The 26368-nt window shown below is 40.4% G+C and overlaps 1 protein-coding gene across 2 annotated transcripts in view; it reads right to left on the reverse strand.

Moving 5' to 3' along the window:
- Positions 1-22635, reverse strand: part of PUM3 (pumilio RNA binding family member 3) — a 44654-nt gene extending 22019 nt beyond the window's left edge. The window contains exons 1-13 of one of the 2 annotated variants that reach the window (XM_055311428.1): positions 22546-22635; positions 18691-18852; positions 17072-17163; positions 15479-15697; positions 13429-13564; positions 12547-12622; positions 9883-9976; positions 9554-9620; positions 8438-8612; positions 6975-7078; positions 5900-5978; positions 3508-3606; positions 2684-2737 (exon numbers count right to left, since the gene is read on the reverse strand). In XM_055311428.1, the coding sequence (XP_055167403.1) occupies positions 2684-2737; positions 3508-3606; positions 5900-5978; positions 6975-7078; positions 8438-8612; positions 9554-9620; positions 9883-9976; positions 12547-12622; positions 13429-13564; positions 15479-15697; positions 17072-17156 (1188 nt within the window). In that variant the 5' untranslated portion in view covers positions 17157-17163; positions 18691-18852; positions 22546-22635. The remainder of the gene's footprint in view (positions 1-2683; positions 2738-3507; positions 3607-5899; positions 5979-6974; positions 7079-8437; positions 8613-9553; positions 9621-9882; positions 9977-12546; positions 12623-13428; positions 13565-15478; positions 15698-17071; positions 17164-18690; positions 18853-22545) is intronic. The other variant, XM_055311429.1, reaches the window with a different exon arrangement.
- Positions 22636-26368: the final 3733 nt, after the last annotated feature.

The following is a 26368-nucleotide window of genomic DNA, read 5'->3' on the forward strand; positions in this document are numbered from 1 at the left end:
CTGCTTTTAGAAAGTATAATAGCACAAGATCAAAAAACAGACACGGATTTTCACAATGGTCACCTCTTGAAATAACAGGATTACTTCTGTGATACTGACATTGTTCTGAAGTTTAAGAACTTATATTTTATGAAAGAAGAGGCAAAGTGTTCTCAGAGCTTATGGCATATTCTTTTTGTCTCCTACATAATGATAGCAATCTTTTTTCTTTTCTTACTTTGAGAGGGTATCTGACTTCTGGTAACACTTATTCAGAGCCAGGTCTAAAGAACATGGCAGGTAATAATGTTTCAGTTGGAAATAAACAGAGAAAAATAACAAAGGTCTAATATCTTTACCACACGAATAACAACCCTCTCCTAAAAATGGGCAAAGAACACGAAGTCACTTCATAGAAAAAAAAAAAAAAAAAGGACAGGTGGCTTTAAGCATATAAAATAATACTCATTAATTAAGGACAACAATTAAAACAATGAAATACTATTTTCCATTTATCACCTAGGCAAAAGTGAAAACCCCTGCTAGTATGCTAATTAGGCAAACGCTTGGGAAAAAGCAGGCACACTTCTTTTGTCATTGGTGAGAACATACAGTGGTTGAATTTCCTTGAGCAACTGACATTTATAAAAATTTAAAAGACATGTATTTTCTGATTTAATAATTCCATTTCTAAGGATTCAGCTTAGAGGTGTGCTTCCACAAATGCACAAAGCATATGTGCTTGAGGATTACTTAAAAAACTAGAAACTACAGTAGGGACCAACAGCAGGGACTGGTTAAGTGAGTTATGTACATCACATGATGAAATATTATCTAATCATTAAAAGGAATGAGATAAAATGTATATATATATTGAAATAAAATGACCCCTAAGGTGAACTCGGTGAAGGAAACCAAATAGAGAACAATGTGCATATAGAACACAACCACTGGTCTCTGATTTTTTACATGTTTCTGCCCAAATACAAAATATTTCTGGGTGACACTGGAACAGAATTGAAGTGAGAAAAAGACAATTCTACAGTTTTAGTTGGAGCTTTTAATACACTTTTCAGCAACTGACAGAACTAGCCAATGATAAATAAATCAGTAAAAACACCGATGAAATGAACGACACTATCAACCACCCTGATGTAACTGAAATTTGGAGTACCACAACCACCAATTCCACAAAATAAGGTCTTCTCAAGATACAGACCATATATTAGTCTTTAATAATTTAAGAGGATTGAAATAGGAGTATGTCAAGACTCTACAATATTTGGAAATTTGAACAATTCTAAATAACCACAAATCAAATCCATGCCTTATTATCTCCCCTCCTTAGAAGGAACCCTTGAAATTAATAAATAATGAAACCTTGTCATACTCTGGAAACAACTCACTAGACAATCTCTTCTTTCATTTTGTTACAGGAAAGTGAGCTGCCTTTCACATGGCACTTTCCCTAGTTGCCAGCCCAAAGAAAGACAACAGGTATGTATACGGTCACGCAGCACCAATAATTATCTGTGTTTGAAATTATATTTCAAGTATTCATCAGATGCTAGTAGTTCTCATTGGAGTTTTCACAGAAAATAGATGTTATCATCTATTTTTTTTTTTTAAGATTTTATTTATTTATTTATTCATGACAGACACAGAGACAGAGACATAGGCAGGGGGAGAAGCAGGCTCCTTGTGGGGAGCCCGATGCGGGACTTGATCCCAGGACCCCAGGATCACGACCCAAACCAAAGGCAGATGCTCAGCCACTACCCCACCCAGGAGCCCCATTACACATTTTAGTTGACCAGTAAATGAGAAACTTAAATATATAAAGTAACTCAAAAATGAAAAAATGTTTACTACTATATTCCAGAAATACTACAGAATACTTCCAGAATATTAGTATACTACTAATACTATATTCCAGAAATGTTTACTACTATATTCCAGAAATACTACTACTACAGAACACTACAGAAGAACTATTTAGTATTTAAATACACAAAAAAGCCTTTTTTTGTTTGAGGTAATTAATCCCTCAGAAAAATCTCATATCCTCTATAATTTCATCAGGAGAGCTATTACAGCATCTCCAAAGGATTCCAAAGAACTATAAAGCTTAACAACTAGAACTTTCTCTACTGACTTTACAATTTTATTTCAGGCAGTAATTTCCATGTTTAATAACATAATTGGACAGATTCTTTAAAGAAGTAAGTATCAGGTCTTCAAAAAATATCTAATAAAAATGGAAAACTGTCACAGTAGAATGTTAAATAAAAAAGGAGAAATCTGGGTAGCCCAGGTGGCTCAGAGGTTTAGCACCACCTTCAGCCCAGGGCCTGATCCTGGGATCCTCCCTGCATGGAGCCTGCTTCTCCCTCTGCCTGTGTGTCTCTGCCTCTCTCTCTCTCTCTCTCTCTCTCTTTTGCTCTGTGTCATCAACGAATTAAATAAATAAAATCTTTTTTTTTTTTAAAAGAGAAATCTCATTTAGTGTAAATTTAATATCAAAAAATACAGACATATGCATAGAAAAAGACTAATAAAACAATGAACGATTTTCTTCTTGGCAATTTTCTAAAGTTTTCAAATTTTCTCTAATAGACATGGTTACATTTTATTATTAAAAACAACTAAAAGAAAAGCCAAAACCAAACAAGAAGATACCAAATTGTGGTTTTATTATACTTACATTTGCCACCTTTTCAATGTAAGTCTTCATCGTTTTCACAATCACTTTCCTGTCCTTAAAAAAGAAAAATTAACTTTTAGTTATAGCTTAAAAATTATATACTCAATTTTCTGTAATACTAAATTTCTACCAGCTTGGCATACTCTTCACTAGTGAAAATAGTTATGAGCCAGCAATGTATTTTTAAGTACTTTCAGAGCTATTACAACCTGAGACCTGTTGGTGACAATGCACTGAAATATCAATATGGAACCATAAAATTATAAGACAAACCTAGTGAAACCACCTTCTTTTGCAGTAAGAATGGAAATAGCTTTTTCAGGGTCTGAACTATCCTGAAATGCTGGAGTGTGCAGCATACAGACGGTATCCAAAACTTATTTGCTGAACAGAAATTAAATTTGTATTAATTTAAAAAGTGGGCAAAGTACAACTCTTTTAAAGGCAAAACTATACTGATCAAGGAAATGAGGATCATGTCTGTGAAACTTCTGTATTTAACAAGAATTTTTAACTTTTCCTTCAAAGTGCTTAAAACCCACATGAGCAAACAGATGCCAAAACTTCTGTGTAGTATAAGCCTCACATAAATATTGTGCTGACTTGCTTGACAGGTCCCTTTTCAAATGAAGACAACTCAAGCTTTTTTATACTTTAATAAAAACTCCAACGAAGAAACACTAGGCCCTGAGAAAAATCCAATTCCTGTGAGGCCCTTAGGTGCAACTTGGCAAAGATAACATTGTTTATACACATGAGGGCAAAGACCACAGGAGAGGGCAAGTCTAAGGGAAGGTAATTCAAGCCCTAAGGAACACATTTACCTTAGGCGTGCCATGCCACAGGCAGTGCATGGCCACTCTGGCGCCATCATGTGTGTGCGCCAGGTATATCACTGCTTCACGGATGGCTTCAATCATTTCCTGCAGGAATAAGTAACACCAGAGCTTTATTTTATTCTTTCTTCCTGCCTTTTTAAAATCTGTCTACTGAAGAGCACTGATGCACAGAGAATGAAAGAGAGTATAGATAGTAAACAATTTAACTTTTCATTTTGTAGAGAAGCATGCAGAGATAACTTTTTTAAAAACATATTTTCCCCATCAATAGCAACAAGTGGTAGCAATTCTATTAAAATACCTGAGGAGTTTTACCAATATATATTCAAAAATATACATGTATGCGTAGTAGAGTCTAAAAGACTTCAAGAAAAAGAAACCTAGCAAGTGACTATCATAAGAAGGGATTTTGGGGATTTTTTTTGGTCTGTTTCTTTAGATTATTTATTCATGAGAGACACATGAGAGAGGCAGAGACATGGGTGGAGGGTGGAGCAGTCTCCCCCTGCGGAGCCTGATGTGGAACTGGATCCCAGGATCTAGGATCACAATCTGAGCTAAAGGCAGACGCTCAACCACTGAGCCACCCAGGCATCCCAAGAAGGGAATTTTTAACAGTAAAGCCAAAAAAAATAAAATGTTCTTCCCTGAGTCGTGTATATAATGAGCAGAGAACCAAACACTAATTTCCCTGGAAAAGTTTCTCTATTTCAGCTTATCACTGGATTACTTCTAGAAATCATTTTAATAATTCACCATAAAAGCACTTAAGTAACATTTCCCTAAGAAAAACTAATCCATTAAACTAGGTCTTCATTTATCAATGGGCCCTTTCATAAAAACTCAGTCACTAATTTCTTACAAGGTAGTTTAGCTTGTTTATAAACTTTCTTCTTCATTGTCAATACATAATTTCTTTAATTATATTTGGGAAGTCTAGCCTATAGATGTAAATGAGTTCTGACATCTAAAAGCTGCAGGGCCCCATTTTGGTTCATTTCCAATTTAAAAATTTTATCAAAATAAATAAAGTCTCCAACCATGAAAGAGAAAGGTGGGTGCCTATTTTCATCAGTAAGGAACAAGCGATTTCACCCGTAACTATTTTGTAATCTTTTCTCAGGATGGGTCTCAAAAACACAGGTCTCAGCTTACATATCTAAACTTACGAATCTATTCAAAGATATCCCATTGGAGTCAATGCCCCCAGGCCCAGGAAAGATTGGTCTCATTACTGTATATTCACACTAAGTTCCCAACGATCTTTTTGTTATTAATACATTCAACACTAAAAAAATATTTTCTACCACTGAATACATCCAAGTGCTCATATTCTCACTTCTCAAAATATAGTCCAGCCTTAATAAATACAGATGTGTCAGAAAGTGTGCTCTGCAGAAAAGAGAGAGAAATCCCCAAAAGAGAAGCAGCAGCTGCTCTATTCACTGAGCTACAAGCTTAAGTGAGCAGCGACTCTTGGAAAAGTCTTTTCCCTATGTCAATTTGGGAGGGTCAAAATTCCTATGAATGTTTAATCTGGCATATTTGTTAAAAAGAAGTCAGGGTCATTATTTCAGTTATCACTTACTATTGAAATGAGGACAAAGGGGCAATGATTTCAGTTTGATGAGGCAAGCAAAGTTCAGGGGACTAAGTGATGAATTTTCTTTGTATTCCTATCACTGACATGAAGAGCAGTACAAATTACCTTCACTCTCTGTCCCTTATCCTTCTAGCATATAAGGTCCAGTTTTTCACAGTCCATTTAGTTTTTACGTAAGTGTCCTCCCCAAACCTTTTAACGTTGACATGATTTTTGTATCAGCACAGGTGAATTTCAAACTACCTGAATGCTGGATGTTTATTTGTGAGTTAATTTTCAATATGATTAGCTGGAGGATAGTTTCTGGCTTATAATTAAAATATAAAAATCCAGAGATTGATAAAACTTTGGTCAATTCCACTGTCTTCTGGAAAATATTTAAATGGTATTAGTAGACTTGTTTAAAGGACCATTAGTGCCCTATCTTCTCTAAATAAGGAAACAGGGCCTCTAGATGGCTCAGTCAGCTAAATGTCTAACTCTTGATATTGGCTCAGGTCATGATCTCAGAGTGCTGAGATCAAGCCCCGCATTGAGCTCCATGCTAGCCTGGAGCTTGCGAAAGGTTTTCTCTCTCCTTCTGCCTCTGCCTGTCTCCCTCTAATGAACGAAAGAAAGAGAGAGAGAGAAACAAACAATAAACAAAACAGAAGGCAAGAAAGAAGGAAGCCCTCTTTAAAATTTCCAAAAGACAATCTACATCAAAGCAGCACTTCATATTTTAAAATGGCTCTTCCTCTATGCTTGGTTTAAAAACTAAAAGTAAGAACTTACTGATCTTAGCTTTGGTGGTGCATAGGTAAAAAAGTCCAAGAATACTTTGTGCACCAATGAGTGCTTAATCACAGCCTCCCTGAAAAGAGAGAAAAGGAAAAGTGACTATGTCAGATCTGGCACTACGGTAAAAGAGACAGAGGTGGCTTCAATTGTCCTAACATAATCAGACCAAATGAGATGGTTTCAGCAAATGTAATCTGCCACAGACAGAATATATCTTTCAGTAATGGACTAAGAATTAAGGAAAAAATCAAACTTTCAGAATATAAAAATCTTTTAGTAGCCTCTACAGTCAAAACCAGAATATAAATTTCTAGTATGTAATCAGCCAAGATTTATCATCATCCAAAGACACTCTACCATCCTCAGTAAAGATATCTATGCTTTCACCCAATAATGGACACGTAATTGATTAGAAATCCATATGGGCACTTTTTTTTTTATGGCTATATTCCTTCTGTCAAGCACCCTTCACAATGCTTAGTTTGATAAAATAATTTTAGCACAATTAAAACATGAATAGAACGAAATAGCATCAGCAACTGCAACAACACCTTATCGATCTAAGCTTCATAGTGTGACACTTGCTGAATGAAGATGTAGAATGGAGGCAGAATCTCAAGGCACCAAAGATGTGAAGGTGACAGGGAGTATCTGAGTGGCTAGCAAACACAGGTTGCCTTTATGGGCACAGGACTGTTTCTGAGCGTTCTGGAAATATTAATCCATTTAATGTTCATAAACCTCCATGGAATATGTACTAATATTATCCCAATCTTATAGATGTGGAAACTGAGGCACACAGAAGTTAAGTTGCCCAATGTCACATAGTTAGTAACTGAGGGGGGCACCAGGATTCACACCTGGGCAGTGAGGGTTCCAAAGGCTATGCCTTAACCACTCTGCTACAGTACAAATGCTAAGAAAGCCACATACCTGAGCATTGAAGTTTTACAATGAAATAGTTTCCCAAATAGAAACTTCTATTATAAAATATCTACCTTTTCTATGCAAGGATTATAAACATTTTCTTCCTTCAAATACTAAGAAAAGACAAAAACAGCTTTCTTACTTTTGGGCCATTGGAGTTAGAATCTGCTTCATTTCATCCATGATAAGGTCTAGTTTTTCCGGCTGTGCCTCTAATACTTTGTCCAGGGTTGGGTGATCTGCAGACTGCAACGAGAAATATCAAACCCCTCTAAATTTAATCAAGTTTCTTCAACTTCAAAAGAAAATCAATTATAATTATTTTAAATAAACTTGACATAAATTTCAGATTTCCCATAATTCTATAATGTAACTCCTCTGCAGACACACTCATGGAGTAACTTCATCGGATTCACACTCTGTACGCTCACCAGTGTATTTAAAGTACCCAAACGGGGATGTCTGGGTGGCTCAGTGGTTGAGCATCTGCTTTCGGCTCAGAGTATGATCCCGGGGTTCCGGGATCAAGTCCAGCATCAGGCTACCCGCAGGAAGCCTGCTTCCCTCTGCCTCTCTCTGTCTCTCATGAATAAATAAAATCTTTAAAAAAAAAAATAAAAATTAAAAAAACACACAAAATACAAAACAACTGACCAACTCAATCAGTTAGCAGGCACCTAGTACATGCCTAATCCTAAAATGAAGTAGTCGGCTCACAAATTCTTGCCACCATGCGTTTTCAAATTAGGTAGATATTCTTATAGTGACTGTTACAAAAGAAAACAAGCACTAAGTTCAACCCAGGAGCTGAAACTGACTAGGGGAAGCAAGCTGGAAAAAGAATCCATATCCCTGGAGACAGAATGTGTCATATGTGTCCCAAGATCTGAAACAGACCCTTTAATAATCCTAGTCCCCTTACTGGGCTTTTTCTGATTCAATCCCTGTTCTGTATCCAAGGCTGGTTGTCTCTACTCCCTTTCCTCCCTGGACACAACCTAGAGAAGGACAGTCCACACCCCGAAGACACACAGAAGGCAGCAGTGGGGAGCCCGAGGCACTTCAGCCAGAGCTGGCTAGGGGGTGGGTATAAAGCTTTGCTAACTATTAAGAGTCATCTATTCAGTCTACCAGAAACGGATAGGAAGCATTACACAGAACACTTGGGAGGGAGTAACAAGATAGTTTAAAATTTTTTTTAAAGATATATTTATTCATGAGACAGAGACAGAAGGGTGGGGGAGGCAGAGACACAGACAGAGGGAGAAGCAGGCTCCATGCAGAGAGCCCGACATGGGACTCAATCCCGGGTCTCCAGGATCACACCCTGGGCTGAAGGCGGCGCTAAACCGCTAAGCCACCTGGGCTGCTCAAGGTAGTTTAACTTAAAGGGGATTTAGAGATACTGCTCTGGGAGAAAGAAATCTAAGTCTGATCATTTGCTCATCACACCTGAGACGAAATAATCTAAGAGAAAAAAGGGTAGGAGATAGTCTCTTAATGGACCAGACAAAGCAAAAATATATCCTGAGAACAGGGCAATGGAAGGTCAGAAACAGCACACAGGGAAAGGAAAAACGCTTGCAGGACGTCCTGTGATGTCACCTTGTAAAGCTGAAATGTGTTCCCATAGAGCTCCTCTGTCAGCATGTTCCTCTGCTCCAAGATGGCTTTGTCATTATAGGCATACTCCACGATGGCGGATGCTTCTGCATGCCGGAGCATCTTCCTCACATGGCCCTTAAAACTTCTCATTATCTCTGCAATCTGTGGCTTACTCCTATACCCAGTGTGATGGTGGGAAAAGAACAGTGACAGGAGAAGAAAGTTGGGTGGCAACAAAACACAACTTTCCCTGAAGTCAACCCATCAACATGCCAGGTGGTCAGGCCCACAGAAACGCTTATGAGAAGCACAGCTAAATGCACCGTTTTCCCACCTCCAGCTTCCCAGCTTCCCTCAGCAGCTGGCCTGCTACTGACATCTGAGAGCTAACTCTTGCTTAGCAGCTGAGAGATCTGGAGCAAGTTACTGGAATTCTCTGTGATTCAGCTTCTTTGGTCACAGAACAGAAAGAATGCAGGTTGAGGTGAGGACCAAGTGACCCAAGATGCAGAGCAAACTAACCAGCGCAGAGCAGGTCCCTGGTGTCCCTTCCCCACATTAAAATGAGAAAGTAAAAGTCGAAGATGCAGGGATACATGAATACAACATACCTAGGATTCTGTATTCAAACAGAGCTTAATAACAAGTATTTACGTTCATCCTAACATTAGCAGCTCACAACTATAGCCAGAAATACTTGGAAATTTTGTCAAACAAACTTTTCTACTATTCATTAGCACATTTTGGCACCTTACATTCAAAAAAAGAAATTGCAACAGGTAGCAATTCTAGCTAATTTAGGAAATCCTCCTATCCCGACATTTCCTAACCTACCAAACCTTGCAAACACTCCTCAACTTCCCCCTCCAAGCCTTCCACCTTCTAAATCCTGTAATCTTTTCTTCCAGGGCTTCAAAGTATACCCAGGAGAGTGGTGAAGGCAATGCCATAATTTACATTACTTCAAGAACTGCTTTTAAGACCACGCTCCCCAGCAACATGACAAGCATTTGCCTGGGGCAATTAATATGATCCCAAAGTGCACTAACGGTATCCACACCTTTAAAAAACTAATAATATATTATTTATATAGTTTATAAATAAAATAAAACTCACCCATACATGAGGAATTTCTTAACAATATTTCTGGAATATTTAGCTTTACTTAATTGGACGAAATCATCTGAAAAAAATACATTACAGTCACTTGATAAGCTCATTTCAGTCCTCCAGAAACAACTGCAGAATTTTATGCACAATCGTGGGAACACAACTCCCTTCCTTATCATGTGCAAAGAGCAAATAAAAACAAAAAAAGTCCCGTAGAGAACATAATGCTTTCCCTCAACAAGAATTATCTTCCAGGGCAGCCTTGGGTATTTCAAGAGAAAAAAGAGTGACTTATTATAAATAATCACAATTAATCTTTAACATTTAAGAAATACCTCGCAATTCTTCAAAAGCCTGTTCTCGCTGTTCTTCATTACCATACTGAATATAACACTGGATCACCCGAGTTGAATCATGTGCAAATGCGATCTGCAATAAAGACCAGTTTAGGCCTTTAGACGAATACTCTCTGAAGATTTAGGTTTCTATCACGGTATTCATGTTTTATTGCATGTCTTTTAGAATTCTTTGCTAGAAAAACATAGGGTCTTCATGAATAAAATCAGCCTAGGTTACTTGGAAGAAGAGATACTTGTTTTAATTGTACAAAATGAGATTCTTTGGTCTTGCTGCCTACCAATGCAGAGACACAGGGAGAGGTTTAAACGTTACACACGATTCCTATCATAATTCAAACCAAACCAAACTTGTCTAATGATTAGACGCACAGTGTTTCTCATTTCTCTGAAAGCTACTTTTCCTAAGGGAAACTTTCTAATTCAAAATTTTATTACTCTGTGATTTTTTTTTTCTCATATAAGCAACTTAGAATGTTTGGCCTTGGCAACCAAAGATATAGATAGAAGACAGACCTAAAAGCCTTCTATTAGTAAATTTATCTATATACACTTTGGCAATTGTAAGCTAATCCTTCCATTTCTCACATTTTCATTATAATCCCTGAACACATAGTGACGCCAGTTGTCTGCCCTCGGCTCAGAGCGTGGTCTCAGGTCTGGGGATCCAGTCCTGCATCAGGCTCCCCACAGGGAGCCTGCTTCTCCCTCTGCCTATGCCTCTTCCTCTGTGTCTCTCATGAATAAACACATAAAATCTTTTTTAAAAAATCCCCGAACCGGGATCCCTGGGTGGCGCAGCGGTTTGGCGCCTGCCTTTGGCCCAGGGCGCGATCCTGGAGACCCGGGATCGAATCCCACATCGGGCTTCCGGTGCATGGAGCCTGCTTCTCCCTCTGCCTGTGTCTCTGCCTCTCTCTCTCTCTGTGACTATCATAAATAAATAAAAATTAAAAAAAAAAAAAAGTTTAAAAAATCCCCGAACATATATATCTGTCTTATTCCTACAAAATTTGCTGTATTTCAACTATTGGATAAATATCCCTGAACTACTGTATAAATCAGATCTTCACTGCAGGACTTGTGGATCAATTTTCTATAGCAATAACCACAAATAATCAGTCATGAAAAATTATGCTTTACATTACCAGTCTACTTTAATAGTGCTTATTATTTGCTGCTCATTCGGTCTTTAAAATTTTTTAATTCCAACAAGTCAGAAGATGAAGGCAGACTTCCATCAAAGTCATGAATTTCAGAATAAATTTTTTTAAAGATTTTATTTATTTATTCATGAAAGACAGAGAGAGAGAGAGAGGAGAGAGAGAGAGAGAGGCAGAGACACAGGCAGAGGGAGAAGTCAGGCTCTATGCAGGAAGCCTGATGTGGGACTCAATCCCAGGACTCCAGGATCACGCCCTGGGCTGAAGGCAGGTGCTAAGCCACTGAGTCACCCAGGCATCCCCAGAAGAATTTTCTTAGGGGAGTTTGTAGAGATATTTTTGATAAAACTAAAAGCAAGATTTTTAAAAAGAAGGTTGTTTTGTGCATATATTACTTACTATATAACCAGGATCGATGCTTCAATACATATTTCTCATTTAAACCTCAAAGCAACCTGTGCTGCTATATCTACTTTGCAGATGAGAAAACCAAGTTTATGAGAAGTTAAGGAACATGCTATCCTCTGACTCTGGGAATAAAACTTAACTTCTCTGAGTTCCAGATGTAGTAAATGTCCATCAGGGACGAAGACATTAAGTTAAAGGAGACAAAGTATGCCATGGTTTCTCAGTCATCAATACCGATTATTACTGTCCAAAGGCACATGCATTTTAAGCAGCAGAGTTAAGGATATGAATGCCACATTAGCACCTAAGGGCATGCAGTATCAAACTACAGTAGCTGGGGAAGGATCTGGAGGGTAAAATACTTATAAATCAAGGGTAACAGACTACTGCTGGAGCTGAGGAGGAGGTCTATACTAAAAAGACCTTTCTTCCTGGATAAATAAGGAAGCAGCTGCTGGGAACTTGCTTATTTCAAGACATTACTTCAAAATGCAAAATAGCATCTAATTAGACCTATGTATATGGTTTGGCAAGATCATCCCCCCCCCCGCCCCGGGTTCCCAAAGTCACTAAGTCTGTTGTCTGACAAGTCAATAGTTAACTAAGTATTTATCCAAATACACAAGAGTCAACAGAAGTTTATTATAAAATACAATTAAACAGCAACATTAAAAATTTGTTTAGTAACTCCCAAACCTATCATATTTTAAAGATCTCCATATGATGTTTATAAAAGCAAGGAAGAAAAGAAGGAATAATCATCTGTTTATGTCATATATTCAAAAGTCAGCAATTTAGAACATACAGAAGCATATGGAGTTCAAAGCAATTTTAAAGAACACGGATTTAAATTTTTAAAAATGACACAGCCAAATACTTGATACTGTAGCAATTTCCCAGTAGTAAGGCCCCCCTCTATTAATTTTTTTTTTAGTCAGTACTGTAAAAACTTGAAATTTTTGGCCAAATGCTTTTAAAACAACAATTTCACTGATCATGAATAGTCACCTAGCCTTTACTGAGAGTGAGCCAATTTCAAGTTATACGTTAACTATGAGCCTGCCCTACTTACAGTTTTAATCTTCCCCTGAATCAGCTTCTGTAAATCACTCATCAGCTTCACTCTCTTTTCTTTGTCACAGTCTTTTCTATAAATGAGAATAAAGAAGAAACACAGCTTAAGTAAAGACATTACATTAAACACAAGAAGCTAAAAAACCCTACCAGGGTACATTCACCCAGTTAGGTGTGATTTTTCTCTTTGGAGGCAGCAAACCTCTGACATTAAAATTACTATTCCAGAGCAGCCAGAGAAAAGTAATTTTCTCAAAGACAAGAACTCATCTCACAAGGTGTAATTTTATGCATCAATTTAAATCTTCATAGCCGGAACCTCAAAAGTAAAGAAAATAGTAAAATAAATCCAAGAGACCAAACACTTAAGTATCTCAAAACCGAGCCAATCAGAAATTGTCCTTCATTTTCTCAGAACTCTGTCAGGAAGAATTTCCAATCCATTTTGATTCTCATGCATTTTCATAAATATATCTGACACCATCCTCATGATTCTGCACACTTCTGCCGTGGGCAGATATCCAATACTGATGCATCTAGTGGAGTGCTGAGTGCTCCCTGGATAACCCAAGTACTGTGCAGGTTAGCAAAGAACAATTCACTATTTACTATTCACTATTTACGGGGTTCACTGGTGCTCCCCCACCCTCACAAAGGACTGATCAAGATGCAATTACATGGCAGCCTGGGTGGCACAGTGGTTTAGTGCCGCCTTTAGCCCAGGGTGTGATCCTGGAGAACCGGGATCGAGTCCCGCATTGGGCTCCCTGCATGGAGCCTGTTTCTCCCTCTGCCTGTGTCTCTGCCTCTGCCTCTCTCTCTCTCTATGAATAAATAAAATCTTTAAAAAAAAAAAAAAGATGTAATTACGTAGCATTACCTTCTTAATGTCTCCCAAATCTGCTTTGCCCGAACAACAATGTCATAGTTGGTTTTGTCACTGAGTTGCCTGCTTTGCTTTAGTTCTTTCTTCTTCTTTTTGAAGTCATCCCATTTAGGTTTCTTGGCTGCTGATTCTAGTCATAAAAGAAACTATTCAGTCATTAGAGAAATAAATTACATTTAACATTCTGAACGCCATAAACCAGTACAAATTAGGTACACAGGGCAATGACTTATCGGGATCAATATTCCCTGGAAAAATACCATTCCCTATAAACTTATGCCTTATTTCATTTTCTAAGCAGTTTATACATCTTAAATTTGGTTGAAACAACCATTCATTCATTCAACAGTTACACACTGACTCTTAACAGGACATCTATTTAGAAAAAAAGAAAATTAAAAGGACTGTAAAAGCAACTGAAAATGTTAAGCTTCCTTTTCAACTGTGAAAAAGAAATTCTACTTTAAAACATTACAATCCTTGGTCTTTCGGTATAATCAGTTCTTAATGTAAACAAACATCAGTTCTTAATGTAAAGAAAAATTAATCCAAACTAAAATGGGAAAAAACGTACTAAAATTTTCACTACTTGGGAGTGTTGTTATCTATCATTTAAGTCTTAACACTAATCCTAGTAATATGCCCTGCCTCACATTGAAGAAACAAAAGCAATCAGGAGTTCATTTCATTCCTTGTCCAAAGCCACACAAGTCCTCAGTGGTGGAACCAGGGCTGAAACCCAGAGACAACTCTGAAACTTTGTGCTCCGCTGCATCTTCCTCATGACAGCACACGATCAAAATTTCTCAGTTTTCTACAGAGTAATGTTCTGCAAGTCTAGTATCTATTATTCTGTTAGCATTTTGTCTTCAAAACCTAAGTCTCTTACCAAATGAATCAAAAAACCCAATTTAAAGAACAACTTAATAAAATGGGTATTATTTATACGAGTATCCTGCGAGGAATCCTTTGAACAATGACTTACTTCTAAACATCTCCCCTTCTCAGATTAGAAAATATACACGATAAAAAAAAGTTGGAAAATGCGAAAAACAAAACTCTCCTATCAAGACCTATGTATGACTAGTAACATTTTCTTCCTGCCATTTCCCTATGCATGTTTTATATTAATTATTTAAAAATTCAGAATCTTAGTGCTTTACTTCAACATTATTCTACTGTAAGCATTCTTCCAGAAAACTCAATTATTCCTCAAGAATGTAATTTTTAATAGCTATACACTTTACTACAGTGTATTTAATTATTCCCTTTGCCTTTACTTATTTGTTCTCAGCCTGGTAACCAGAGATCACAGGAAACTGAGGGCATGCTTCCTGTTTCTATCAGGGCACCATGCACCATTCAGCAGGAGAAGTGCTGACCCAGAGCTTATTTAATTCCACAAACCTCTGGGCCCCCAACACCTGCCAGGTGAGACTGCAGTATTTATAACAACTTTCGGGGTATCTAGTATGCAACCCCCCGCCCCAGGTGCTGATATGAAAATACGAAAACATAAAATTAGAGTTCCATTTTGACATGTCAGGAACAGAACTCCCACAGAAAAGGAACCAGGGCTACATCATGTTAGGTCTTAATGTGAGAATGCATGTGTGTTTAAACTGCGGTGCCAAGAACTTTGGCTTATTTGGGGTCCTATACCCCTACTGGTTGTTATAATTTTTCTTTCTCATCTCCTGGCAAGAAAGAAAACTCAAATGAATCATTCAATCAATCAGTAAAATCTGGCTTACAAAAAGGATGTTTCACTGAGGTTCCACTGTATGAAGCTGCTCCAGCTCAGCTTCACTCCACAGCCAGGAAGGGCCTAGGAAGTAAGCTACTCTAAGCATCAGACAACTCTGCCCAGGGAAGGTGCTTTCCAGTGCTTACGGATTCCCGCCTGCCCCCCATGCCCCCAAATGCTGCTTGTCCAGGATAAGAACGGGAAATCTCTACTAGACTTCTACTGCCCACCCCGTGCACAACAAATCAGGAGGGGCAAGGTTTCCTCAAGGACAATGCTTAAGTCATCAGTACTTACCATCACTTTTACCATCTGCCTGGAATTTTCTCTTCCTGTTGAATTTATTTGCCTGCTGAAATTTGTTCTTTGGTATTTTATCCCCTTGTTGCTTATTTTTGAACTGCTTTACACCTTTTTTCCCAGGTTTTATGGCACATTTCTCAAAGTTCTTAGATGTGATTTTAGGTCCACCTTCCTTGACAACTTTCCTTGGGAATGTCTTTGACGAACCAGAATCTAGGGACAATAATAAGTATCAGAGTTCAGTGATCCTGAGCCTAGATCTCTTTTATCCACTGGTATTTGTTACACAAAATTAGGTGTTCTTTACAAAACATGCTTTGTCCTACTGTCAAATACAGACAGTGGGATTTTAAAAAATCAAAACAATATCTAAAACTTTTCTAATTTAGGGGTGCCTGGGTGGCTCAGTCGGTTGAGCATCTGACTTGATTTCAGCTCAGGTCATGATCTCAGGGTTGTGGGATCAAGTCCCAAGTCAAGCTCTGTGCTGGGCATGGAGCCTGCTTGGGATTCTCTCATTCCCTCTGCCCTCTCTGCCCCAACCCCCCCTCCACCCCTGCCACCTGCACATGTGTGCTCTTTCTCTCTCAAATAAATTTCTAATTTATAAAATTGTAATACAGATTCACTACAGAAAATGGACAAACTAGAGAAATGCAATAAAAACTATCCATAATGCTATCGATAACTATTGTTGTCAGTCAGGTGTATTCCCATTTTAAGCATGTAACATTACTTGATAAGATGAAAAATATTATTTATATATTGTATTCTACCTTAATGACTTCTTATTGTTCAAGTCTTCACACATAATTTTTAAGTTTAATAACAATGAATCTAAAAATAAAAAGTGCTTAAAATTTAGAAATACTGTATTAAATCACATATCAAATTAAAATTAAAGATGCCAATGTATTTAAAAATTTTAAGAATGTATTATTTTATTAAATATCATATTGAATTAAAGGCATTAATTTTTCAGAATTGCTACTTTGGGAGAATTTTCCTCCAAGCCTATAATACAGTTATCTGATAAAAATCAGCTAACTAACCTTGTAAATGAAGTGCCTAACAAAGGAGATGAAAACTGCAACAGCTATGCCCTAAGATTGTTGCAAGGAAAAAAATAAGATTACTTAGGAATCACTTAGGCATTTACAGAGTCCCTGACTCTTCTGTTCTGCAATACTGACACCTGATGGAGTAATAGAGACTCCACAATTAGAAACACTAAAGATGAAAAATATTCAGTTCACCAGCAGTATGCATTTATCAGGCACAATTTATCGAACGTTACCATAAAATGTTGCAGTAAATTAATGAAGAAAATGAGGCAGCAGCATTCCCAGCTAAGATCAGGGGTCTCCCGTGAGTATAGCATCCCCCAATTATCCTGGCAATTTCTTAGATGTCTTAGTTTCATGGAAAACACACAAACTTCAGATACAGTAACTCCTACTTTTTCCTAATCCTGGTCCATGAATACAGGCGTCATCTGCTCTAGGCCCCTTCACCCCACCAACCCCTCCCTCCAATTGCAGGAACACCACCACCACATGGGAGGCATGGTTTGCTATGGCTTCTTACCACTGTTTTTATGAAATCTTTTTTTTTCTTGTGATGTCTTTGCACCTTTTCCTATGAACTTTTTTTTCCCTTTAACTTCCATCATAGCAGTTCTGGAAGACAAAAACAAAACCCAAAAATAATCACTGGGTTGCTCTCAGCCAGTAAGAGTCATCCATCAGTCCACATTCAGTTCCCAGGGTTCACAGATGCAGGACAAAACACCAGGGCCCAAGTCCAGGAACTATGAAAGCAGTGCTTTTAAGATTTTACAAATAAAAATAAACAAGATACCAACACAAAAACTAAGAACACACACACACACACACACACGTTGGCTAATGTGTGATATCTGGAAACAATGATTCACCAATAGTTCTGGGTAAAAACAAACCATTACTTATGTTAAATATGATAGAAGTGTCAGTGTTTGTGTTTCTTAATAATCTAGGATGACTCTGAGATAAGAAACTGACAATTTCACAATTCGATTTCTTGGTTTCCATCCTAAAAAGTTTGGAACAAACAACAGGCTGCACTTACCATATAGTTAAGTTAATGAAAGAAAACCAAAGATTACCTCCTACAAGTTCCCTATATAACCCAGATTAGCTGAAATAAAGACTAACTTCAAATTGCTTTTTTTAGAGATGAACAGTAATTTTCAGTGACCCCCCCCAAAAAAAAATAAGATTATGTTGGAATAGGTAATATTTAGAGGAAATCAAACAAGTCACTTCTCAGTACAGAGACCTCATCATGCACAGGGTATTTGACAAAACCCCCTCAATTGCCCAAGGCTCCTGAATAGTGAATAGATCAAGAACAAATGTCATCTAGCTATTTCTCCACTTTCCAAAGTCATACATTCAATTCATTTCCAAAGTTCTAAAGCCAATCCTCTAGAGCAGACCTGAGAAATCCCTAAACAATACCAGATATTTCTAAAATAAGAATTTCCCACTGAAGAACTAATTTTGCAAGACTACTAGCGGGTAGAAGAAAAAAGAAGGTTCAAAGATGGCATGTATTTTGCATTCAATGAAAATAATTAACTAGGCTTTTTAAAGAAAGGCTTTCAGAGTCTTTTCATTTGTTCACTGAAGCCATCGGTCACCAAGCACAGGCTAAAGTGCGCAGTATTTTGGAACCCTAGTTGACTCACTTTTCTGGAAACATCTCAAGGGACAAGTAAGGTTCCAAACAACTCCCTGGAAAGTACAACTTGGTTTAGGCTTTACAAGTATAGCTCTTAGCCATGGATGGCCCCTATGTACCCCCTTTCCTTAAGTCCTTGGTTAACTGTAGGGTCATTTTATCATTTGGATGCTCTATCACCACACCTGCCTCCTCAGTTCTTCTATGCTTAAACTCCTCTAAAAATCCAGTCAGTTACAGATTTTTTCTGTGCATTTGTTTTAACCACTTATTTTGAAATAGTTTTACAGAAGAGTTTGGAAAGACAGAGTTCCAGTACACTCCCAAGTCAGCTTCCTCTAAAGTTAACATCCCACCCCAGAGCTTTGTCAAAATTACGAAAGAACATTAACATGATACTATCAACTTCGGGTTTTGCCTGTCCTTTTTCTGTTCCAGGATTCGCTGCGTTAAGTCATCAAGTCTCCTTAGCTTCTACCAACCTGTGACAGTTTCTCCGTCTTCTCACTCATGACCAAGACACTTTTGAACGGTCCTGGTCAGGCACTTTGCGGAATATTCTTCATTTGGGGTTTGCCTGAGATTTTCTCATGGTTAGACCGGTGTTATGGATATTTCTGGAGAGTATCACAGAGGTGAAGTACCTGTAGTGGTGACATTAACCTCGATCACTTGGTTAAGGCAGTGCTTGCCGGCTTTTTCCACTGTAAAGTTATCATCTGTCCCTTTCCATACTCTGCTTATTAGAAGTTCAGCCCACACCAGGGGAGAGGAATTAAGCTCCACTTCCTAGCGGGAGGAGTACTAAAGAATTTTGTTAAAAATCTCTATGTTAAAATCACCACAGCAACTAACAAATATGTGGAGTGATACATTTTGAGATTATGCAAATACCCTATGTGTATCCCTCGGATTTTAGCGTCCTCCAGAGGATCCTGCCTGGTGTTTCCAGGGGTGTTTCCATGGTGATGAGGGTGATTTCCCTTCTTATGTCTACTCTAATATTTTTAATTCAGTAAGGAAAGTTTGTCTCTTCCTCTCCATTATTTATACATCATTGCGGTCTCACATGTATTTTCCTAACTTGAGACAGAACCTAATCCTATAGTGACCGTTGCTCAAACTGTTCCAGCTTTGGCCAGGTGGCAGTCTCCTGTGCGTCTGTGCTGCTGTGCCTGGATGACATGGCCCATCTTGTATCTTTTTTTCATCTCCTTACTTCCTAGCACTTCTTCCAAGTTCATCTCCTGTTTTCCCTGCACTAGTCCTGAAATCAGCCATTTCTCCAGGAACCCTGGCTCCCTTTACTGAGAATAGTAGGCTCTGAGGGTACCACACAGGGTTGGTAATACAGGTCTGTATACTAACCTATGTGGACACATTAGGTGAAATAAGTTCATTCTATTGTCTCCAACTCTAATTTGCTCTAGTCCTCCCCCTCTTGCTCTCCCCCCCCCCTTGACAATGAGACACTTGCCTCCCAGTATCCCCCATTGATTTGTGCAGCACACGTAGCTTCAGAGTGCTAAACTGTATGCCTATGGGAAACAAATTTAACTATAAGACAGTTTATTTACAGCCTTTTTCCCCCTTTTCCCTCACAGTATCCATTCAAAATACTGTTTTTCAAGATTACTTACGTCAACTCCCTCACCACCTTGATCAGTGAGGTCATTGTATACATTTTGTACAAGTTAGATTTATTTTTAGCAACCTGCATCCCATTTCCAGATATGTTGGCTGACTTTTATCATCTGCAGTCAAGTTCACTCTTCAATGTACTGTGCCGACTCTGACAAACGCAGTCACGTCTCCTCCAACAGTTTCCTAACTCCAAAAAGTCTCCAGTGAGTCCCTTTGCAATCACCTTCTCCTGGCTCTCTTAGCAATCTGTGATCTGTTTTTCATCCCTCTTGTTTTGCCTGTTTTTCAAATATGTCTTATAAATGAAATCAAACTATATATGGCCCATTGGGTATGGCTTCTTTCACTTAGCAAAATGCATCTGCTTGGGGACCCTGTATCATCATATCCAACCACATTACTGTGGCTCTCAGAACTCTCTTTTGTTCTTGACTCTCTTCTCCACTCAGGCTCTATCTCTTGCTCAGATTGGTTTTTGCAGTGGATCTGATCTGCTATGACCCACATGCTGCTGCCTGATTAATCTTCCACAAAGTTTCCAATTTCGAGCCATCTCCCTGCGCCAACACCTTCAAAAGTTTCCCCCTGCCTCCAGGAAACATTTCAAACTCACACTGGCATTTGAAGCCGCTCAAAGTTTGGTCCTTACATACCCTTATCACAAACAACAAGCAGAAGCCAAACTTCCTCACTGTTCTTTTTCAGGATTCAAACTTTAAAGCCATTCTTTTTTTTTTTTTTTAAGATTTTATTTATTTATTCATGAGACAGACACAGACACACACAGAGACACAGACAGAGGGAGAAGCAGGCTCCCTGAGGAGAGCCTAATGCAGGACTCAATCCCAGGACCTCGGATCATGACCTGAGCCAAAGGCAGATGCTCAAGGCCTGAGCCACCCAGGTGGCCCTAAAGCTATTCTATTAGTAATACCCATCCTTCAAACCCAGCTTCAGTAACAATTTTCTTATTGTTTCTCCTCCGTATGCCTCCTTTCTTTCCCAAATGATTTTCCTTCTTAATCCCTTTTGGCACATTTGGATGCCCTGCTTGTAACTTCACACCTTGGACTTGAAATATAATATTGCATACCTGCACACTCTGTGCCAGAAAATTATTAGTTTGAAAAAGACGTATGAGAAAGAAATTCAAAGTGGTGGAGCAGAAGCAAACAAAACTAAAACAAAACATGCTTGAGCGTTATAACTGAAGTATGTATAAGATGTCCAAAAGGCATAGAGCTGAGAGCCCAATTTTGTCTTGTAAAATAAAATAGCCAAGATTTCCCTGATGGAGGACAGGTAATTGATCCCACCCTCTCAGCAGGCTTAGCAAGCACCACACTCTGAGAGAGGTCAACATTCAATATCTAACCTCTAAAGAGTGGCATTTCTCAAGTCTTCCCCTCCTCTCTCCAGGTGTCTTCCTAAGTGATCTCAACCAATCCCACGGCTTTCTATGCTTAGGCCCCCACACTGTTTCCCACAAGGAACTGCTCCTTGGGTCCCAGACCTGGGTACCAACTGCCTGCCTGACACCTCCACTCACAGGACTCACAGGCCCTTTGCCCTCAGGAAGTCCGAGATGAAATTCTTTAACTATATCTCCACTGCCTTAACAGCCCCAAACAAGAACATCCTCAGCTAGTATGCCCCATCCTACTCTTCCCCTCTCAGCCAGGGGCACATCACCCACGCCACCCCGCAGGGGAAGGCCGATGATCTTCCCCTGACGTTTTCCTCTCCCTCGTCTGCTCAGCTCCATCCTCCCGTAAGTTCTTTTGAATCCCCTTTAACAATGCCTCTAACCCTTAACTTGCATCTCCACAACCACCACCCTAATCCAAACCATTAATACTTTCCAATTATAGAACTCACGCATCATCAAGTTCTATACAATTCCTAGAGAGGCCCGTGTCTCTCGTGTTCCTCCCGCCTAAGCCCCCAGGGTTCCCTACAAATGAGAACAGAAAGGGGAATGTTCTGGGCCCCTGGGCGGCTCGGTGGTTGAGCGTCTCTGCCTTCGGCTCAGGTCGCGATCCGGGGTCCTGGGATCGAGTCCAACAGGGGGCCTGCTTCTCCCTCTGCCTGTGTCTCTGTCCCTCTCCTCTCTCTGTGTCTCATGAATGAACAAACAAAATCTTTAAAAACGCGGAGGGTGGGGAGAGAGAATGTCCTCCCACGGTATCGAAATAAGATCTGGACCACTGCTGCCGGCCTCCAAAGTCCTAGCGAAGCGCGCTCCCCCTCGCCCCCGCCCTCGCCCCCGACCCCGCGCACACCGGTGCCCTTTCCGCGGCGCCCCCCGCAGGGACCCGGCCCCGGGTACCGCCTCTGGGCGAAGTGCTTTCCCCCGGGCTCGCAGAGCTCAGAGCCGCCTCTCGCCCCGCCCCAGGTCTCAGCTCGCAGGCCAGGTCAGGCTCCCTTCTCCCCACCTCAGCCCCCAGCTCGGTTCCGCCCCGGCGCCGCCGACTCGCAGCTGTGCACGCGGGCTGTAAACCGAGCCCCAGCTCGCCCCGGGCGGAGCGACGGCGGCCCGCAGCGGCACCGGCCGGGAATTCAGAGACTGAACGGGGTCCAGGCGGACCCAGCTCGCAGGACCGTCCAGCAGGCGCCCGGCCGCTCGGACACACACCCCCCCCACCCCGCGCCCGGCGGCGAGCAACCCCTCCAGGGGCGGCCGCCGCGCTCACCTCACACGTGCGGCCGGAGCAGGCGTGTGGCCGGTGCGGGTGCCGGAGCCGGAGCCGGAGCCGGAGCGGGCCCACGTTCCACCGCGCCGCTTCCGCTTCCTCCACTCGCCCCGCCCACCCAGCCCCGCCTTTTCCTTCTTCCGCCGCGGACCTGGGGTTAAAGGCTAGGAATCAGCCAGGAAAACGGAACTTAGGCATTTCTATTGGTCCGCTCCTATGACCTCATCTATAGGCGCCACGCGTCAGTTTTGACCCTTAAAAGGACCCGTCGGGCGACCGCGTATCGGCGGCCCCGGAAAGTGACGCTATTAACCCTCTAGCTCCCAGGCCGGGGGAAGGAGCGCGGCTCCTCGCCCCGGGGTTGGCGTGCTGTCGGCGGCGCCCGACACTAACACCAAAATAGACTTTATTCGAGTGCGTTCATTTGTATCCTCTCTTGGCAGCCTAGCGTGGAGGATAAAAGGGATATCTCGGAAGTCAGTTTGAATTGTAATGCTCTTTTTGTTTGTTTCATTTGCTAGCTGTGTGGCTTTGGGCAAATGACCGTGCTTCTCTGAGCGTTGGTCACCAGATCAATAAAATAGGGATCGCTAAGTGGTAAGGGCGCTCATCGGGGACGCCTCCGCGGCTCAGGGGTGGAGCGTCTGCCTTTGGCTCAGGTCCTGATCCTGGGGTCCCGCATCGGGCTCCCCGCATGGAGCCTGCTTCTCCCCCTGCCTGGGTCTCTGCCTCTCTGTGTGCCGCTCGTGAGTAGATAGATGACAGACAGATAGATAGATAGATAGATAGATAGATAGATAGATAGATAGATGACACAAAGGGAAGAAAGCGCTTGTCACGGTGAGCGATGGTGGTAAGCGCTTAGGGAACCTCATTTTTTACGTCTGGTCATTTCTCCAGGTTGCTGTTGTCCCATTTTCCAGCCCAGGTGATGAGACTGTGGTGAGGGTACCATCCCCCGCTATACAGACACCCCAGACTTGGTTCTGATGCCCGCCGTTGGATTTAAGGCCCACCGGGATAATACGGGGTGATGTCACCTGCAGGCCTCTCTTGACACCTGCACAGATCTCCCACCTAAGGTCCCTTTCGCAGGTTTGTAGGGGTTGGGACACTAGCCTGTCTTCTGACCACCTGGAAAGTCGAGCAATTGGGCCGTGGGCAGGAGTGTGGTGAGCAGTCAGGGTTTACTGTCTCGCGGAGACCACATCGTTTCATGCCCTGGGGGCGTTAGGCTGGAGACTGGTCATCGCTACGCTTCCTGCATCCTGCGGGCTGGAGCCCTCACTACCCTCAGGCACCCATCCCACTACCCAGCACACAGATGTTTACTAAGTACTTGTTGTTTGCCTTAACTGTTGTAAGTACGTTTGCATTTCAGGTCACTTAAGTCCCGTAAGAACAGGGATGCTTGGGGGGGCCCAGTGGTTGAGCGGCTGCCTTTGGCTCAGGCCCTGAGATGGAATCCCTCATCCGGCTCCCTGCGAAGAACCTGCTTCTTCCTCTCCCTGTGTCTCTGCTTCTCTCTGCATCTCTCATGAATAAATGAATAAAATCTTTAAAAAAAAGAGAGAGAGAGATACACCATACCACATAATACCTGGAATACCTGGAAGTGATATAGGGATATGCTTTTCTCTCTCTCTTTTTTTTTTAACATTTTTATTTATTTATTTGAGAGCCCAATATAGCACAAGCTGGGGGAGGGGCAGAGGGAGAACAGACTCTCTGCTCAGCGGGGAGATACGTTTTTCTTTTCAAGGCCCCACATAGCAGCACCCCATATCCTCCCAGACACGCCCATGTAAATTTTAAACATATATTATCAAGCCCTACTGTTCATTTGTCTTTTCACCAGGGAGAGAAGAAAAAAAAAATCACATACCTAAGTCATAGATTATTATTAGTAATGTGATTTATAGAGTCCTTTGTGCTGCCAAAAACTGAATTGTTTTTGTTTGGAATGAGTGGAAAGTGTCTCCTGGTTGTGCAGAATAGCTACAACAACAACCAAAAGCTTATCTTGTAATTTTGCAGTTAACAAAGTTAAGACCATTAATTAATTCTTCAAGGATCTAATGGTCTAAATGTTAAGCATTAGGAATATGTGTATTTCTAGAAGCATACAGTGCTCTTCTTAAATGATACAGCACACAACTTAATCAGAGCAGCTAGACTTGTACACATCTAAGAGGTGTAATTAAGAGGACTGGCATTGGAATCAAATGACTCTGGCTGTAGGGCCATGGACAAGATAGTTAATCTCCATGAATTTCAGTTTCTGCATGTATAAAATAGGAATAGTAGCGCTTATCTTTTGGGGTTGCCACATGACTCAAAAATAATAACCGTAAAGTTATTAACCAGCAGTAAATGTTGAGCGATGCATAGCTTGAGAGAAGAGAAAGAGAGAACCAAGCTGTATCCACTGGAAAATGCTTTTAGGGGCAAGTAATGGAAATTTCACCTATTAATGGTTTAAGCAATAATTCTTCACAAAACAGAAATTGTAAAGGTAGTTTCCTGACTCAATGACACGATGATGTCATCAAAGACTCAAGCTCTTTCATTGTTTCTGGGCTCCACTATCCTCAGTGTGTTGACTTCTAATGTTCACACTTGTTGCTTTTATTTCTTTTCTTTCCTCTCTGTACCTGTTGATCACCCTGCCCCAGTCCTCCCACCATGTCCTCTGCACTCTGGCAACCACCAATCTGTTCTTTCAATGAGTTTCAATTTTTTTTTAGATACTACATAAAAGAGAAAGCATACAGAATTTGTTTTTCTCTGACTTATTTCACTGTTGCTTTCTGAGGCCAGGGTACTCAGTTACAAGAATTATATTTTTTATTTAAAAAAAGATTTTATTTATTTATTCATGAGAGACACAGAGAAAGGCAGAGACATAGACAGAGGGAGAAGCAGGCTCCCTGCAGGGGGCCTGATGTGGGACACGATCCCGGGACCCCGGATCACGCCCTGAGCCTAAGGCAGACACTCGACCACTGAGCCAACCCAGGTGTCCCAGTTACAAGATCTATATCAGAGTTTAGGACTAGGAGAATGGGGAAAGGGATGAAATTCACTGTTTCCACCCAATAGAACTCTGTCCTTTTATCCCAGATGGAAATGACCTAGCAGGACTTCTATTTCAGTGCCTGGAGCTGGGTAACAAGGCCACCCTGAGAATCAGAAGACCATCAAACATAATGTTAATCATGGCATTTGCATTTAATTATTTTTTCAGTACTCTGGTAAAATTAAAGGTCACTTGGCAAATATGCTTCCATCTCACAGTAGAGATTTAATCTGCAATTTAAACTAATCTGTTTTAAAACTTAAAATAACTGCAGTAAGCAAAAACTTAAAATACTTGTAGTATTCAAGGTGATGGATCTCAATCTTGGCCACACGTCAGAATCACCTGTAGCGTAAAAAAAAAACAAAACAGTAATGCTGATTTAATTAGTCTGAAGTGGGGCCTGGGCATTGTGGATTTGGAACATTTCCCATACTACCATGTAGGTAAAACTAGAGCCACTTATTTAAAGAATGGATTTCTAGTTGTTGATTTGATTTTCTAGTTAACTGAGGATTAAACCTTAGAACTCCTTTTGTGCCACCAGAATTAAAGAATTAAATGTATAATAAATTTGTCTCTGTAAGTAGAATGTCTTGGACATAACTATATCTTTCTTCTTGCTTTCTTTGGTCTCTATTAGTTATTTAATGTTAAGATATATTGAAAATCATTTAAATTTGAAATACATACTTTCAAATGTATTCTGAAAAATGTTTGCTTTTTTTTTCAATTCCTCATGAT

This window comes from Nyctereutes procyonoides, unplaced genomic scaffold (assembly GCF_905146905.1).
Source record: "Nyctereutes procyonoides isolate TBG_1078 unplaced genomic scaffold, NYPRO_anot_genome, whole genome shotgun sequence".
Classification (NCBI taxonomy): Eukaryota; Metazoa; Chordata; class Mammalia; order Carnivora; family Canidae; genus Nyctereutes; species Nyctereutes procyonoides.